The 16,836-nt window shown below is 37.1% G+C and overlaps 1 protein-coding gene across 1 annotated transcript; it reads right to left on the bottom strand.

The window, feature by feature from the left end:
- Positions 1–2,899: 2,899 nt before the first annotated feature.
- LOC135199748 (uncharacterized) lies at positions 2,900–12,837 on the bottom strand. The gene is made up of 3 exons (XM_064227906.1): positions 12,486–12,837; positions 6,889–7,011; positions 2,900–3,049 (listed from the first exon to the last, which is right to left on the bottom strand). The coding sequence occupies exons 1-3, from the start codon at positions 12,606–12,608 to the stop codon at positions 2,900–2,902; spliced, it is 396 nt and encodes a 131-aa protein (XP_064083976.1). The 5' UTR covers positions 12,609–12,837.
- Positions 12,838–16,836: the final 3,999 nt, after the last annotated feature.

The raw sequence follows: 16,836 nt of genomic DNA, 5'->3' as shown, positions 1-16,836 counted from the left end.
CTTCAATAATCGAGAATATTTCATATTCGCATGTACGTAGCTACACCAAATTATGTAAAAACTAGTATAAATAGAAGTGTCAAGCGATGCCTTGTAAATCAGTTACTACAATAATAGGGATGGAATCACAAAGAGCTATTTTGCATGCTAAATTTATTTGCAGAATAATCATAAAACCTATTTAAGAAATAACAGAAGTTTTCAATTTAAGATTCTTCAATTTATAATTAGGATGAAAAGAATGTTTTCAGTCAAATTAGTAATCATAATTAATGGTTCTCAGTCTAGCAGGGGACAACGCCAGTTCTCACTCCTCTGGTTGCAAGGGTTAGCCACTTTCGTTTGAATCCTCTCCTGAAAAGAAAAGATGATCAAAGGCTTCAAAAACATGAAGGTAAAGAACGAGAAAAATTGCGGTAGTATTCTTAAAAATAGGCATCATTCGTCATTACTGCCTGATTCTTTAATTATACTTTTAGAGGGATTTCTATATGATGATAATACTTACCAATGGAGTCTAATCAAAATCAGCTAAAAGGAGGAAAAAGGAGATTATGAAAATAATGGCAATAACAACAATACCAGTGAAGTACGTCCTAAGCACATGGTAATGACCCAAGAGGGAATCTTGAATGAATAGCCATGAGAAGAAAATAAAAGTCCATGACCAGCAGCTGAATAAAGCAGTGTTTCTCATTTCAAGGCCTAATGGAAAGAGCAGAATGAAAGAAAGGGGAGGTACAAGGAGTTAAACCTGGAGTAAGTGGGGAAGGAAGGAAGGAAGGATAGAAGACTAAGGGTGAGGAAAATCGGAAGCAGTAAGAAATGTCGAGGGAAAAAAAGTTCTCCAAACCATGCAGTTCAAGTATTGTTTATTTCCACCCAGTAAAAGTGTGAAGCTGTGGTTTGTTGAGTTGAAAACATCCCTATCTGAGAAGACGGTGATCCTCTCATGAGTCTCAAGAGAATGGATGCTGCCAATAAGATTCCCTTTAGGAAACTGAAAATAAGTCCATTCCGCAAAAGGAGACCAAGATTAAGGGAAAGTGTGACACAAGATAGAACGTCTGTCCTAGACGAGAGGTGACAATGACACTAGGACCTTCAGAAGAAGTGGCGAAAGAAAGCCAGTAGGAGCCATAGGAGATGTAGCAAAGGAAAGTCTTCCCTGAAGAAGAGGTGACAATGAAAAATAAAGACCAATGATCAGATGAACTACCTTTTATTATATCCTGTAGAGAAGAGGAACTAAAGGATGAAGCTTTAATGACTGGATTGAAAAATAAACATCTAGTTTTATTCAAGATTGTCATGTTGACCCTGAACTTAACTCAAACAAATTGACTGAAGAAGGAAAGAAGTGAGAAGGAAGTAGATTGTGAAACTCATTCTGAAGGAGGAGTGAAGGAGCATTTGAAAGAACGCACCCATCACGATCACCACTAACAACGATTAGAGTGAAGATGTTGCATTTTCAATCTCAATAAAAGTATTAAACTGCTAAATAAATAGCAATAGAACAATAGAGAGTCTCTAATCTATTGTTATTATTCAGAAGATGAAGAAGGACCCTATTCATATGGAACAAGCCCACCACAGGGTCCATTGATTTGAAATCCAAGTTTTTAAAGAATTTGGTATTTATTAGAAGGAAGTAAAAGGAAGTAAAGGGAAATATAGCGAGAAGAGATCCTATTTTTAAAAGAAATAAATTAATAAATAGATAATTAGATAAAATCCTAAGCAGTCACACAGATGAACAACATCAGAATGTTTGGTGCTGTGGTTAAATAATCTCTCTTAAAGATCACAGAGGTGCTCCTCATGACAAAAAATCAAGAAATGGAAATCTTTCTTACCATTACCGACCATTCCCATTCTCATTCCCGTTCCCTTTATTGTTCCCATTACCTTGCCCATGCCCATGCCCATGCCCGTGTCCGTGCCTATGCCCGTGTCTGTGCCCATGCCCATGTCCGTGTCCGTGCCCGTGAGTATCCACGCAACAGCGACAGTTTGCATGACCACAGAATTTGAAGACCTTCCCGGGGCACACATGGGGACCGTCTTTTCGGAAGCAGTAGCCTCCAGCAGCTGTGCACTTGTTCGTCTCATCGCAACCTTTGACCGTCGACGAAAAAACAATGTATGTTATTAATATTATTATTAGTATTATCTTGAAGACGATGAACCCTGTTCATATGGAACGAGCGAGCCAAAGGGGCCACTGACTTGAATTTCAATACAAGCTTACAAAGAATATGATAACCACTAGGAAGTAAAGGGAAATGTAGAAAGAAAAAATCTTACTTATCAAACGGAAAAATACATTAAATAATTAATGAATAGGTCAAAATGTATTCAAATTCAAGGAAGACAGCATTGGACCAGTCCTGCAATGTATTTTCTTCGCCTGAAATTTTGAAGAAGCTCCAATTGCATGACATCCTTAGTAGGAAGACTGTTCCGCTGTCCTTTGGCGAGGAATATAGGACTTCTATCACTATTATATTGAATAATGAACTTCATGCTTTTACATTACAGAATAAATAGTTAATCTTACAGTACAAATTACTGATGATCAATCAGGTCATATCTAGATTATGAAAGAAGCAGGAGCACCCAAACATATATTACTCTTTGATACATACATACATACATACATACATATATATAATATATATATATATATATATATATATATATATATATATATATATATATATATATATATATATATGCGTGTGTGAGGACTAAAAGGAAATGAATAATGATGAATGAGCAAATCAGGAAAAGCCGAAGCAGAAAGAGAATTCTAAAGTCTGGTAGTATAAGGGAGTCAATGGAAAATATTCCACAGCAGATTTTGAGGTCTAATCTTACCACTGAAGAGGATGATTCACTCACCTCCCCCTTGCAACAGGGAGCAAGCTGTCTCCAAGGCAGCCATTGGGGTCGAGAACACCTGTGCAGTTGCCCGATTCAGAAGGAGCAATGCACGACCCGCCAGCATCTCCGCAGGCAGGTAGTGTGACACAAGTAGAAGTATCTGAAAAAAAAAAAAGAGATGAACTCTTATGATTAGTAGTAGAATCATTGAAAGGATGAAGATCCCTATTCCTGTGGAAGTAGCCCACCAAAGTGGGCTGTTGACTTGTAGTTCATTAGGAAGAAGTAAGAGGAGGTCAACGGAAATAGAGAAAGAGAAGTTCTTACTTATTAAAAAAGGAATAGATTTCAGATAAAACAAACAGACACGAAATGAAACGACAGGAATTCAAATGATATGTATATATGTAAATGTCTATACGTACATAAATACACATGACTGTCTTTTACTGTAATCCAATAGTACCATATGAAGATATATGTCCGATGAGAACACTATTTGTACGTTGCAACCATATAATATTTCGGACACTACTTCTCCTGTCTGTGTCCCTGTTCACTTGTAAAACACTTTACCAGTGAATGTCCTAAATATATGGTTGGAACATATGAAAAGGGTTTTTATGGGCCTTTATCGTCATACACACACACACACACGCACACACTCACGTACACACATATCATGTGTGTATTGTGTTTGCGTCTGTGTTGAGAAAAAGATTCTCAGTTTTTATAAATGCAACCAGGTCGAGTTATGATCGTGACATCCAGCAGTTTAGACTGCTTCATGCATCCCCCTCAGTGGCGGATCCAGGATTTAGGAAAGCAGGGGCGGGGGCCGGGCGCTGTTTGTTAAAGTAAGGGGCTGTATTAGGTAGGAATTATATTTATTTTCTTGTTACTTACTCTGCCTTCTTTCTTCCTTCGAATTAGTATTAGGGTAGTTTTTTGGTCTGGCCAGCAAGATTGCTGGATCCAAACAAGTTATTTATTAATAATTGTCATTTCCTCCTCATATACTTGTCTTTTTTTGATAAGGTTTAGCTTTCTTAGTTTCAGGGAATCCAGTTGGACTCTAAGAACCGGTATTTGTCCTTCCTGGGGGTTACAAAGGTATTGCTGTATTCATTAAATCCCACAAGGTTGGTTTAAATTTTGTATTTATTACGTATTAAATATTGTTAAGTTTTCTTGAGTGTTTTTGTTTCCGCTGACTTTTAACACTGTTACATTTGTGACTGATAACAACTATATTATAATCTAAGAACTTGTTTAACAAGCCCCGAAGATAGAGACAGAATAGTAATACAAGAAAGGAGAGACTCGATTACAAATCAGGTAGAAAAATTTTCATACTTATGATGTACTTTAAGCCAAGAGGGAAGATGTGAGGCTGAAGTTGACAGTAGGATAAAAGCGGCGTGGAAGAAGTGGAGAGAGGTAACTGGAGTAGTATGTGATAAGAAAATGCCAATCAAGCTAAAAGCCAAGATCTATAGCACAGTGATAAGACTAGTGTTAATGAATGTATCGAAAAAATGGGCTCTAAGAAGAAAAGAGAAATTAAAGCTTGAGAGAACAGAGATGGGAATGCCAAGGTGGATTATGGGAATATCGCTGCTTGAGAGATTGGAAACTGATGAAATAAGAAGGAGAGCAGATTAGTAAAGATTTCAGAGGTGATAAAAGAGTCACGATTGAGGTGGTATGGGCCAAGGTCGAGAGATTATATGAGGTCTTGTCAGCGCTGACACAAAATAAGCCTCTTCTGCGCAGGTCAAGAGCGTGACGTCAACTCAACCTCGCCTTAGGCTACCACGAGGAAGGTCCTTTATTAATTAAATGGACAATAGCAGAAATATATGTGTTTGCAGATGCTCCACACCTGGTTAATTAGTTAATTTTTTAGAAATAACTTTTTTGACCATGTATTCATATTGCCGAATGGTACGTAGTATGTACCCTCACAATGGTCCAGTTAGAGAGTTAATAAAGAGGAGCAAAGTGATCTTCGGACAGCTTTTAAACTTTCCAAAAAACATATCAATGTTAATATAGGTATGCAACGGATGACAGTTAAACTGCTGTCCTAAAGTACCTATAAATCTATTGATCACTTCGGCAATTTTATTCGGCTTGTTGATAATTGGTTTGATTTGTTTAATTCTCAACTTCCAACAGATAGAAAATCATCAAGAAATGCTTATGGGGCTAAACCTGTAAACGCAAGACAATATCTTGCAAGACGTGACTAAAACCGGTAGGGAAATAAGAGTGATGAAAAATAAAGTTCTCTATCTTTTATCTAACTTGCTGAAAATGGTAAAATAAAACCTGGGCATGACGTATACACTAAATCAGGCTTGGTTGGGGCACTTTTTTGGTTGCATAAATCAAATGGGAGAGTACGATCAGCAACCATCACCAGTTGCATTTAAACGTTGTCTCAGAGCCCACCTTTAAGGAAAAGACAGCATAATTGTAAGCTCAAAGAGCAACGTTGAAAACTGCAACAGTGAAAATGTAACTTCCGCCTCATTTTTCCACGTCCCTGACAAGCAAGATGCATCGTTTGAAGGCAAAGGAAATTCTCTTCAGAAAGACCCCAGTTTATCAGGAATTTTATGTTGCTTACCAGAATTTAATAAGAATGATCAAAGTGATGACTTTAAAGACCAGGAAGTTGAAGAACAAACATAGGAAGATGCCATAGAAGAGGAAGAATAAGGTTTGTGATATGTTGGCGGGTTCATTGCTCACAAGTTTCCACAATATGAACATTTAGGAGCAAAAGTAACAAAAGGAGATGACACATGGGTTGGTGCCATAAGCTTTAGAGAGGGCAAACTACTGAAACCTAGTGTTTCTTGATCATTTGAAGCGTATGGATATGATGTTTTATTCTCATCATGGGGGGAGCGGGTCATGCTGTAACAGCAGTAAAAGGGGTGATCATTAAAGTAGTGGTTATAATTAGCAGTCACATCCAAATAACTTCAGAAGTCGAAATATTTTTTTCGATGCCATACATTTGATTAGAATTCGAGATTTGAACAGTCACATTAGTGGTTCAGGAAACGCGGTGAATAAGATGAAAAAGTTAGCGACATAACTAGTAATATTATGTTAAAATATGTGCGATGTGTGATTTTATAGACTTGTTAAATGTGTATAATTTTAAAAAACTATTATTGTTTAAAATGTTCTTTAGAACTCCCTCATGATTATTTAATATAATGAAATAGTTTTTATATGTATTAATTTACTGAAGAAACAGATAATGGTATTTAATAACGGAAAAAAAAGAAGAGAGGAAAGGTAGGTTTTCTATAATTCCAATGTTATTTGGCGAAAGCGTTCTAATGATCTCTCTTATGATTATTCAATTTAACATCATAGAATGAAGAACCTTCATCTGACTATTACATTAATTATCGAATAGCTTCGAGTATTTAGAAAAATAAAAAAGAGAAAGGAAAGGCAGGATTGCTATAGGTTAAGTAGACTGACTGTGGTTATTGTGACGTCACGCACCTAACCGTTTAATCGTCTACCCAGATTAAGCTGTGGCTGACAAAACCTTATATTCTCTAGACCTTGGTATGGGCATGTGTTGAGGATGGACGACGATGAGGGAGTGAAGAGGGCTTGGGAGAAACCTGTTGGAGGAAGAAGATCAAGAGGGAGACAGAGAATGAGATGGCGAGATGAAGTGAAGGAAGATATGGAGAGAACAGGTTTGGCGGAGGATGATGATGCCTTTGATGGAGGGCAGTGAAGGAGGAGAGGGCGCATCAAGCAACCAGCTCCTTAATGTAGAGATGGAGGTGGGAAAGAAGAAGAGAGAAGAAGAAACACATTTCTGGATCAGCGAGGTAATTAATCAGTGATCTTGGTCTTTTTAAGAAAATAAGGAAGAAAATGAGTGAATAAGAAAGCCCAATTTTCCAACACATGATTACTATTTGAAGTATTGGTTAAGTAAGGACAGTCACTTACCAGCAATGCAGCAAGTGCAAGTTGAAGCTGCGCATCCTGCATCATAGGAAGTGCCCGAACATCCAGCTGAGATCTTACTGCAATTGCCACCATATCCGGTACACTCGTCAGTTTGTGTGCATGCTGAGAAAGATAAGAATAATACGTTCTCCTGTAAGTTTTGAACCCAGTAGGGAGTAGTGCCGTCAATGTACCTCACGCGGTGCACTGTAGGCAGTACTCGAAAGTTCTTTGCAGCGTCCTTTCCTTAGACCCCTAGCTGCTGCAATCCCTTTCCTTCTTTTTACCGTACCTCCGTTCATAGTCTTTCTTTCTTTCTGGTGACTTTTCTTAACCCTCTTTTCCTAACAACTAGTTCATAGCTCAGATTCTTCTTCTTCTTCGGCAGCAAAAGGTTTTCCTCCTCCTCCTCCTCCTCCTCCTCCTCCTCCTCCTCCTCCTCCTCCTCCTCCTCCTCCTCCCATCTCACCTTTCAAGCCTTTCTATTTTCAATTCCCTTTCACCAATGAATGATCTCGTAGGTCCCAGTGTTTAGCCTTTGGCGGAGATCCTATATTCCATTCCTCATCTTACACAAGAATCTTGGGCTTTTTCTTGTAGAAATCTGAACAAACTTCATCACCAACAAAAGATTTATTAATATAGAAAATAATTTTCCTGCCGGAATCTGGATCCAGGGACGATTTCAATTTTAAATTTCATTGTGTTCCCAAACAAAATCTGACATTGCGTGATGGGCTGAACACACCTCTCGTTCAATCAACAAAAATAACAGAAACTTCTGGACACTTCAGCCCTGTTAAACTAAACTGTATTCAACCTACAGCACGAAGATAATATATCCGTCAAGTCAATGGAGAGCAATTCTGAATGAATAAGCTCACCATTGTATAATAGACCATTGACAGACAGTGCCCTAAAGGTGTCCTCCCTTCCAGAGGTCCTTCATTCCTCCTCACACCGTTGGAGACTGTGAAGGAACAGTCTGCCGGGTGAAACCCAAAACAGCTAGTTCCAAAATACCTAGTAAAAAAGAGCTAATTCCAAAATAGCTAGTATACCAAAATAGCTAGTGTACCAAAATAGCTAGTTCCAAAATAGCTTGTTCAAAACAGTTACTTCTGACGGTATCTAAGATATTTAAAATATTAGTTTTAGTTTGACAACAGACATCAAGTGATTTGGATTTCTTTATAAGTGATATTGTTTATTTTTCTGTTGGATCTGACTTACTTTAAATGAACAGTCTATCAACATGAAAGTGATAAAATCGCAAAAAGGATGTCATCAAATATGTCACGAGGGATATGTTTACCGAAGGGACACAACCAATAACGAAACGCAAAATTGGAAATGAGTCATCGAAGGCTGTAAAGGAACAGCCACAACTGCGGTTGATTATAGTGATAATAGTGATGTAGTTTTAGGCCAAAAGCATTCACATGCACCTGATGTGCCAAAAGAAAAAGCTAAGATTGCCTTAAGTATACTAAGAGAACAAGCTTCTGGTTCGACTGCACCACCACGTAGAGTCATTGCTAACATATGCAAAATGTTGATTGTGAAACTTCTCTTGCATGCTGAAAAGAAAGGCACTTACGAAATGCATACAACGAAAAAGGCAAAAAATGAAAGGCTACTTTCCCGAACCGAATTCACTTTTAGAGAACAATTTACCTAAAGATTTTAAAACAATTAGTATAGGGAGTGCTACAGAAAACTTTGTATGTTATGATGAAAGTGATTCCCATGAAATACTAATATTCGCAAGCAAAACTATGCTAGACATACTTGCAACTTCTGCAAACTGGATGCGTGATGGGACATTCAAAATGGTTCCACAATTATTTTATCAACTATACACGATCCATGCTATTAAAAGTGAATATTTATTTGCATGTGCCTACATTTTGCTGACAAATAAAACAAAGGAAACTTATAAAAAAGCCTTTAGTATCTTGAAACAAAAGCGCCCAGACTTACAGCCAAGCAAAATTACCACGGAGTTTGAGAAACCAGTTATGGATGCTTTCAAATATGTCTTTGAAAATGTAGAGATTCAAGGATGTTTCTTCCATCTTTCAGAGGCAATTTGGAGGGAAATTCAAAGTATTGGTCTAACAAATACTTATGTAACCGATGCTAACTCTCGCCTTTATTGTAAATTGCTTGCTGCATTAGCATTCCTACCCCCCGATGAAATAACACAAATATTTGAAGAACTGCTGGAGACACACTAGAAGATTTTCTTCAAATGGAGCGAGAAATGGAAGAATTATACAGTTATTTTGAAGATACACACATAGGAAAGCCCCTAAGAACAGGAGGAAGAAGAAAGCCGCCTTTATTTTCCCCAATGATCTGGAGCGTTGAACAAAGGTCATCAGATGGTTTACCGAGATGGATGGCACCGAGCAATTCAGACCCTATCTAGTGTGTGATGCCACGCACCCTTCCTTCCTTATGGCGGTCTTTAAGAGGCATTCAGCAGGAAGTAACTATGCAAAGAACTAGGTTGACTGCTTGTTATCAGCCGAAAAGGAGACTCAAAAATAAAGGAATTCAACAATTGAAATCTTACGTGGCATTAGTTACATTATCAAATATTGATTAAATATATTTATAATTTTCTAACTGATCCCTAACTGTATAAGTTTTGATGTTGCCGTTACCACATACGAATTCCTTTTTAATGTTTTATGAATTTTAAATAAAGTATATCAGATTTGTAACTTTTTTAAACCTAGCGTTTTTGTGCACTAGCTATTTTGGAACTAGCTGTCTTGGACAAGCTATTTTGGTACCTTAGCTATTTTGATATGCTAGCTATTTTGGAATTAGCTCTTTTGGACTAGGTATTTTGGAACTAGCTATTTTGGGCCTAGCTGTTTAGTCACGTAATCGCTGGCATGGGGTCACGAGTCAACAAAGTTTGGCATTCGATAGAGAATGAAATTTTCATAAGATGACGTGTGAAAAGTGTTATTCAATTATCAAATGCATAATAAATATTGGAGTAAGCATGAAAATATTGACCACTATCAATCAAACACTGTGACTGACAGGTCATTAGTTCATTTGTGAATAAAACGATTAGATGTCACAGCTTTTAAAGAAAACTGCTTTGTCTTAATTTTCTTAACGGGTAACTATTATATGTTATGTATTATCTATATTGTTCCGAACATGTTAGAAATAACTTATAAATCCCTCTATTCACTTCAGCCTTATTTATATTTTTTCAACACCTTGTTCTGTGAGCAGGGACCTTATAATAGTTATATATGTGAATATATATACATATAGATTTTTTTCCTATAGTTGATTTGGAGCCCCCCTAGAATGCTTGGGGGTGGGCGAGCGCCCCTCGCTGACCCCACCCCAAATGACGCACCTGAATCACATGTCAGTACACAAAGCACTACAACCAAGAGCAAATGCAGACAGACTATACAAACACGGAAGGAAGGAGGGAGAGGGCTACTAAGCATAGAGGACTGCATCAACATCAAGAGCAGAGCACTGGGACAATATCTGAAAACCAGTGAAGACGAGTGGCTAAGGAGTGCAAGGGAAGAAGGACTGATAAAAGTAGAGGAAAACCCTGAACTATAATAGAGAGACAGGAGAATGAAAAACAGAACAGAGGAATGTCACAAGATCAGGTCATAAAATCCAGATATGTTTAAAGAACAACACATAGAAATCAAATCTCACCCATATGTAGGAAGTGTAATATGAAAAACTAAACCATAAACCTCATAGCAAGTGAATGCCTGGTGCTTGCACAGAACCAGTACAAAAAGAGGCATGATTCAGTAGCAAAAGCCCTCCACCTCCACTGGAAACTGTGCAAGAAACACCAGCTAGCTTACAGTAATAAGTGGTACGAGCACCAACCTGAGTGATATAAAATGATCGGTCGAAGATCAGATAAGGTGATACGTGCCAATAACCCAGACATGACATTGATTGACAAAATCAAGAAGAAAGTATCACTCATTGATGTCGAAATGCCACGGGACACCAGAATAGATGAGAAAGAAAGAGAAAAAATCGTTAAGTATCGAAACCTGAAAATAAAAGTAAGAAGGATATGGAATATATATGCCGGTGGAAATTGTACCCATAATCATAGGAACACTAGGCATGATCCCAAGATCCCTGAAAAGGACCTGGAAAAACTAGATTCTGGAGTAGCTCTAGGATTCATGCAGACGAGTGTGTACTAGAAACAGCGCTCATAGTGAGAAAAGTTATGGACTCGTAAGGAAGCAGGATGCAACCCGGAACCCCTAAACACTATAAATACATACAGTCGAATAGGATGAATGTGATAGACCTCCCCCAATAATAATAATGATAATAATAATAATAATTCAGTGGCAAAAGCCCTCCACTGGAGCCTGTGCAAGAAACATCAGCTACCTTGCAGTAATAAGTGGTACGAGCACCAACCAGAGGGAGTGATAGAAAACGATCAAGCAAAGATAGTCTGGAACTATGGTATCAGAACGGATAGGGTGATACGTGCAAATAGACCAGACGTGACGTTGATTGACCAAGTCAAGAAGAAAGTATCACTCATTGATGTCGCAATACCATGGGACACCAGAGTTGAAGAGAAAGAGAGGGAAAAAATTGATAAGTATCAAGATCTGAAAATAGAAATAAGAAGAATATGGGATATGCCAGTGGAGCACTAGGCACGATCCCAAGATCCCTGAAAAGGAATCTAGAAAAACTAGACGCTGAAGTAGTTCCAGGACTCATGCAGAAGAGTGTGATCCTAGAAACGGTGCACATAGTAAGAAAAGTGATGGACTCCTAAGGAGGCAGGATGCAACCCGGAACCCCACACTATAAATACCACCCAGTCGAATTGGAGGACTGTGATAGAGCAAAAAAAAAAGAAAATAAATAAAAAAATAATAATAATAATATATTGGAAGGAGACCCTCTTTCAAACAAGTCTTATTGAAAGATATTGCTGCATCAGCTGCATTCAACTTGTAAATGGTCTTCTCTATTTTCCTAATAATAGCTTTCTCTCTGCTACTACAACTGGCGAGTACTGCGCCGATATTACTCATCAGGAGTCAATTTCGGGGTATTGCTTAAAATTTATTTATTTGTTACAGTAAATGAACAAATAGATCAAAACATAAGTAGATCTAGTGGCCAACGTTTCTCTCGGTATCATCCGAGCATGATCACGGCAGTGGATCTGACCAGACCATAGATGCTGTCGAAATCTACTCAATAGAAAAACGTTGGCCACTAGATCTACTTATGTTTGATCTATTTGTTCATTTACTGTAACAAATAAATAAATTTTAAGCAATGCCCCGAAATTGACTCCTCCTGATGAGTAATATCGGCGCAATACTCGCCAGTTGTAGTAGCAGAGAGAAAGCTATTATTAGGAAAATAGAGAAGACCATTTACAAGTTGAATGCAGCTGATGCAGCAATATCTTTCAATAGTAATATAATAATAATAATAATAATAATAATAATAATAATAATAATAATAATAAAGATGGTGTGATGGGCTTCTGAATAATAATAATAATGATAATAACAAAATCTACTTACGTGTTTTAATGCAGCATGTGCAGAATTTTGATCCACACAAGCTGGCGTTTGTAGCGTCGCAAGAGCTGGAGCTTCCCACATCAACACATTGGGAGCCCAGAGCTTCACAGGCGTCCGTGTCATTGCAAGCTGTGTTTGAATAGAAGAAGCAAAGATCCCGTTAACTATGGGTGTCTGTCATGCTGAGATCGGAGAGAGCCTTGAACGACGCAGAGCTACGCCGATCTTAGCTCTCACATTTTCATTGAGTGGCTTGAAACGGAAGAAAGAGGTGGGTCTAGTGAACACCAGGACAGACTAAGTCGGTGTACCTCATGTGGCGCACTGTAGGCATTACTGAAAGGTCTTTGCAGTGTCCCTTCCTTCGGCCCCTAGCTTCAACCTCATTCATTCCTTTTACTGTACCTCAGTTCAAATTCTCTTTCTTGCATCCTTTCCTAACAATTGTTTCATATTGCAACAGGTAGGATTTCATCTTGTTACACCTTTCCAACTGTTTTACCATCAATTCCCCTTCCAGTGCTGAATGACCACATAGGTCCCAGCGCTTGGCTTTTGGCCTCACACTGGCCCACCGCAGTAGGACCCAATCACTACTGGTCGAACCATTAAGATATTTGACCTTCCTTCTTCGCCATCACATTCATTGCTACAGGCATTATTTTCCTTTTAATGGTAGTCTACCAGTAACCTCATTCTTTATCAGTGTCAGTTATTTAGAATATACAGCCTCATGTGTCACAATTGTAAGTTAATTCTTCTATCGATGGCGATGGTATATAAAGCTCACACACACACACACACACACACACACACACACACATATATATATATATATGTATAACTGAATCACGAAAGTTAGGAACGTGATAAATCCATAAATAAAGATAAATGCCACGAAGGAAAAATAAACGAAGGAGTCCTTTACTGAAGCAGTATCTGCTTCAGTAAAGGACTTTTAAGTCGAAAGATCTTGCAGACTCCTTCGTTTATTTTTTCCTTCGTGGCATTTATCTTTACACACAAGGTGAAGGACAATCCTTTATTCCCATTACGTATATGTACTTTTTATTGTCACGACGTTTCAAGACATAAAAGTCCCATTGTCAAGTTAAAAAAGATAAAACAAAAGTTAGAATCACAAACTAGGAAAACAAATTAAATGTACAAAAAAGTTTACAATTATAAAAAAACATGTACAAGAGTATGGAGGAGTCAATACCATAAGGTGCTGAAAGCACAGACCGAGTGACAATTCGGGCCGGGTCAGCTTCGACTTGAACTCACGAGAGATACAGAGGTGTTGAGGAAGACTGGGTGTTTAACTGCGGAACGAGCTGTTTAATGAAAAGTGATTCTAAAATAGCTAAATGCTGTTCGTTAGGGGATTGCCCTATAATTTTAAAATTGTTCTAATTCATATCTTCATATTTCTTTGTATGTTCGCGTATACATGAAAACTCAGGATTAGTTCATTTGACACCTGTTCTATAACTAACGCCTCGATGAAAGTCTAATCTCACGTTGAGTAACCTCCGTGTGAAGCCGACTTACTTCCCTAGATTACATCTAGGTCAATTAAATATATATACGACTCCTGAGGTCATCAGTGGATTGAGTTTCTCCTTGTGTTTAAACAAGATCTAATATTCATTGAGTTGCAAGGTATTAGTCTTAATTCAATGGCAGGAAAAAACTTTTTATTGACAGTTTCAATTCACGGTAGAAATTTTTGTTATGAATAAAATGGGACACTTGCAAACAATTGTAATTTTGGCACTGTTGGTATTTTAATTTTAGGATGGAAGATATTGTTCAAGAATTTGTACAGGTGTTTATAAAAAAGTTTCGATGGAAAGCAATTGTCAGTGAAATATTGGTGGAGATAGGTTATTTCATTGTGAAATTGATTCCAGTTAGGGGTTATGTTAAAAGCCCTATGAAAGAGGGTAGACATGGAGTTTAGTTTAAAATTATAAAAACAGTTGCTGTAAAAATTTGATCCCAGGCCGGTAAACGTTTCCTTTCTAAAAACCGTGGTGTTAAAATGATCATCATATCTAAAAGCGGTTACATCCAAAAATGGCAGTATATTTTCCTTTTCATATTCAATTGTGAAATTAATGTTAGGATGTATTTCATTGGCATAATCAAGAAATCTGTCAGTCTGATCTTTATCTCGGAACAATAAGAAGGTATCTTCAGGGAGCACATAAAAATGTTTGCTAAGGTGGGACCCAAAGGGGATCCCATCGCTATACCATCAACCTCAATGTAGGCTTTGCCGTTAAAAACAAAGGCTGTGTCCTGCACAGCGAGCTCGAGCAATTTTCTAAAATCCGTAAGGTTAAAATTATTAAAAGTGGCATCTGGGTCAGTAAAAATACGGCTAACAATAATATCAATGGTTTCTTCTACCGGTACATTAGTAAAAAGAGACTCCACATCCATGCTAACCATAAATAAGTCTGAATCCTGGGGTAAGATTTTTTCTTTAAAATGTTCTGAATTCTTACAACTATAGATATTGGTAGTTAAAGGCGCTAGGAGAGGCACAAGAAATTTGGCAATTTTGTAATTAGAAGTGGTATAGGATGGGAGGATAGGCCTCATTGGTATACCTTCTTTATGGATTTTAGGTAACCCATACATCACCCCATATGAGGCACCTGTGCTATTTAATGAAGTATAAGTATTTTCACTAATGATTTTCGAGTCTTTAAGGTATTACAAAAAACGGTTGATTTGGTCTTCTATCTTAAAGATAGCAGAATATTGAGGTTCTCCTATCTTTTTGAATTTAGATTCATCTCCTAAGATATTTTCCGTCTTTTGAATATTAAATCTTTGTTTAAACACAAGGAGAAACTCAATCCACTGATGACCTCAGGAGTCGTATATCTATTTAATTGACCTAGATGTAATCTAGGGAAGTACGTCGGCTCCACACGGAGGTTACTCAAAGTGAGATTAGACTCTCATCGAGGCGTTAGTTATAGAACAGGTGTTAAATTAACTAATCCTGAGTTTTCATGTATACGCGAACATACAAAAAAATGTAAACATGACATGAATTACAAAGATTTTAAAATTATAGGCCAATCCCTTAACGAACACCATTTAGCTATTTTAGAATCACTTTTCATTAAACAGCTCGTTCCGCAGTTAAACACCCAGTCTTCCTCAACACCTCTGTATCTCTCGTGAGTTCAAGTCGAAGCTGACCTGGCCCGAATTGTCACTCGGTCTGTGCTTTCAGCACCTTATGGTATTGACTCCTCCATACACTTGTACTTGTTTTTTATATTTGTAAACTTTTTGTACTTTTAATTTGTATTCCGAGTTTGTAATTTTAATTTTTGTTTTATCTTTTTAGCTTGATAATGGGACTTTATGTCTTGAAACGTCGCGACAATAAAAGTACATATAATGGGAATAAAGGATTGTCCTCCACCTTGCATCGACTGATGTCTACTGGTTGATAGAAGCGCCTTCAATCTTCATTATATATATATATATATATATATATATATATATATATATATATATATATATATATATATATATATATATATATATATATGTATATGTACATGTATGCATATACATAAGATTATGCGTATGTGACTGTAAATTTATTTTCAAGGGGGAATATTTTAAGCAAACTTTTGGTATGATAATGGGAAATCCACCTTCGCCTGTTCTTTCAAATTTATATATGGAGTATTCTGAATGCCTATACATCCCATATATTTCCAATTTCCTGTGACATGGTACTGTTATGTTGATGATATGTTTTAGCCATCATACCCAAAGATTGGCTGTAAATAAAATTTGGCTCAACTAAATGATCAAGTCCCTTCTAATAAATTTACACTTTAGTTAGAGAAAGATAATTGTTTACATTTTTTGGATATATATATATTAAAAGGGAATCTTTTATTTGTAAATTTAGTATTTATAGCAAAAAGAAGTATACACACTATAATTCAGGACATCAATGTTTCTTCGAGCTTTGCGAATAGTCAGCCCTGAGTTTGTAGATGAAGAATTCAAAAACATCAGAAAAATAGGAACAGATTTGTGCTATGCATCCCATATCATGGATATTTGTTACATTAAAGCTATCAAGATCTTCTATGAAAAATCGGAAAGTTAAAAAAGAATTGCCCTCAAACACACTTTGCACATTTTATTGGATTTGAGGCAGTAAAACCTTTTTCAAAATTGTTTGATACCAATGTATAATAACGTAAAAAAAAACATGCTCATAAAAAATAGCCCGCGAAAAGATAGCAATATTGTATACAAAATTCCACGTATGGATTGTTATTCATTTTACTTAGGCAAG

Source organism: Macrobrachium nipponense, chromosome 26 (assembly GCF_015104395.2).
Source record: "Macrobrachium nipponense isolate FS-2020 chromosome 26, ASM1510439v2, whole genome shotgun sequence".
In the NCBI taxonomy this organism is placed as follows: domain Eukaryota; kingdom Metazoa; phylum Arthropoda; class Malacostraca; order Decapoda; family Palaemonidae; genus Macrobrachium; species Macrobrachium nipponense.
This window is presented reverse-complemented; position numbering and strand designations above follow the sequence as displayed.

Coding starts and splice junctions, on each gene's coding strand:
- LOC135199748 (XM_064227906.1), bottom strand. CDS start 12,608: ATGACACGGACGCCTGTGAAGCTCTGGGCTCCCAATGTGTTGATGTGG. Junction 7,012..12,485: donor CACATGCTGCATTAAAACAC/GTAAGTAGATTT, acceptor TATCTTTCTCAG/CATGCACACAAACTGACGAG. Junction 3,050..6,888: donor TTGCACTTGCTGCATTGCTG/GTAAGTGACTGT, acceptor TTTTTTTTTCAG/ATACTTCTACTTGTGTCACA.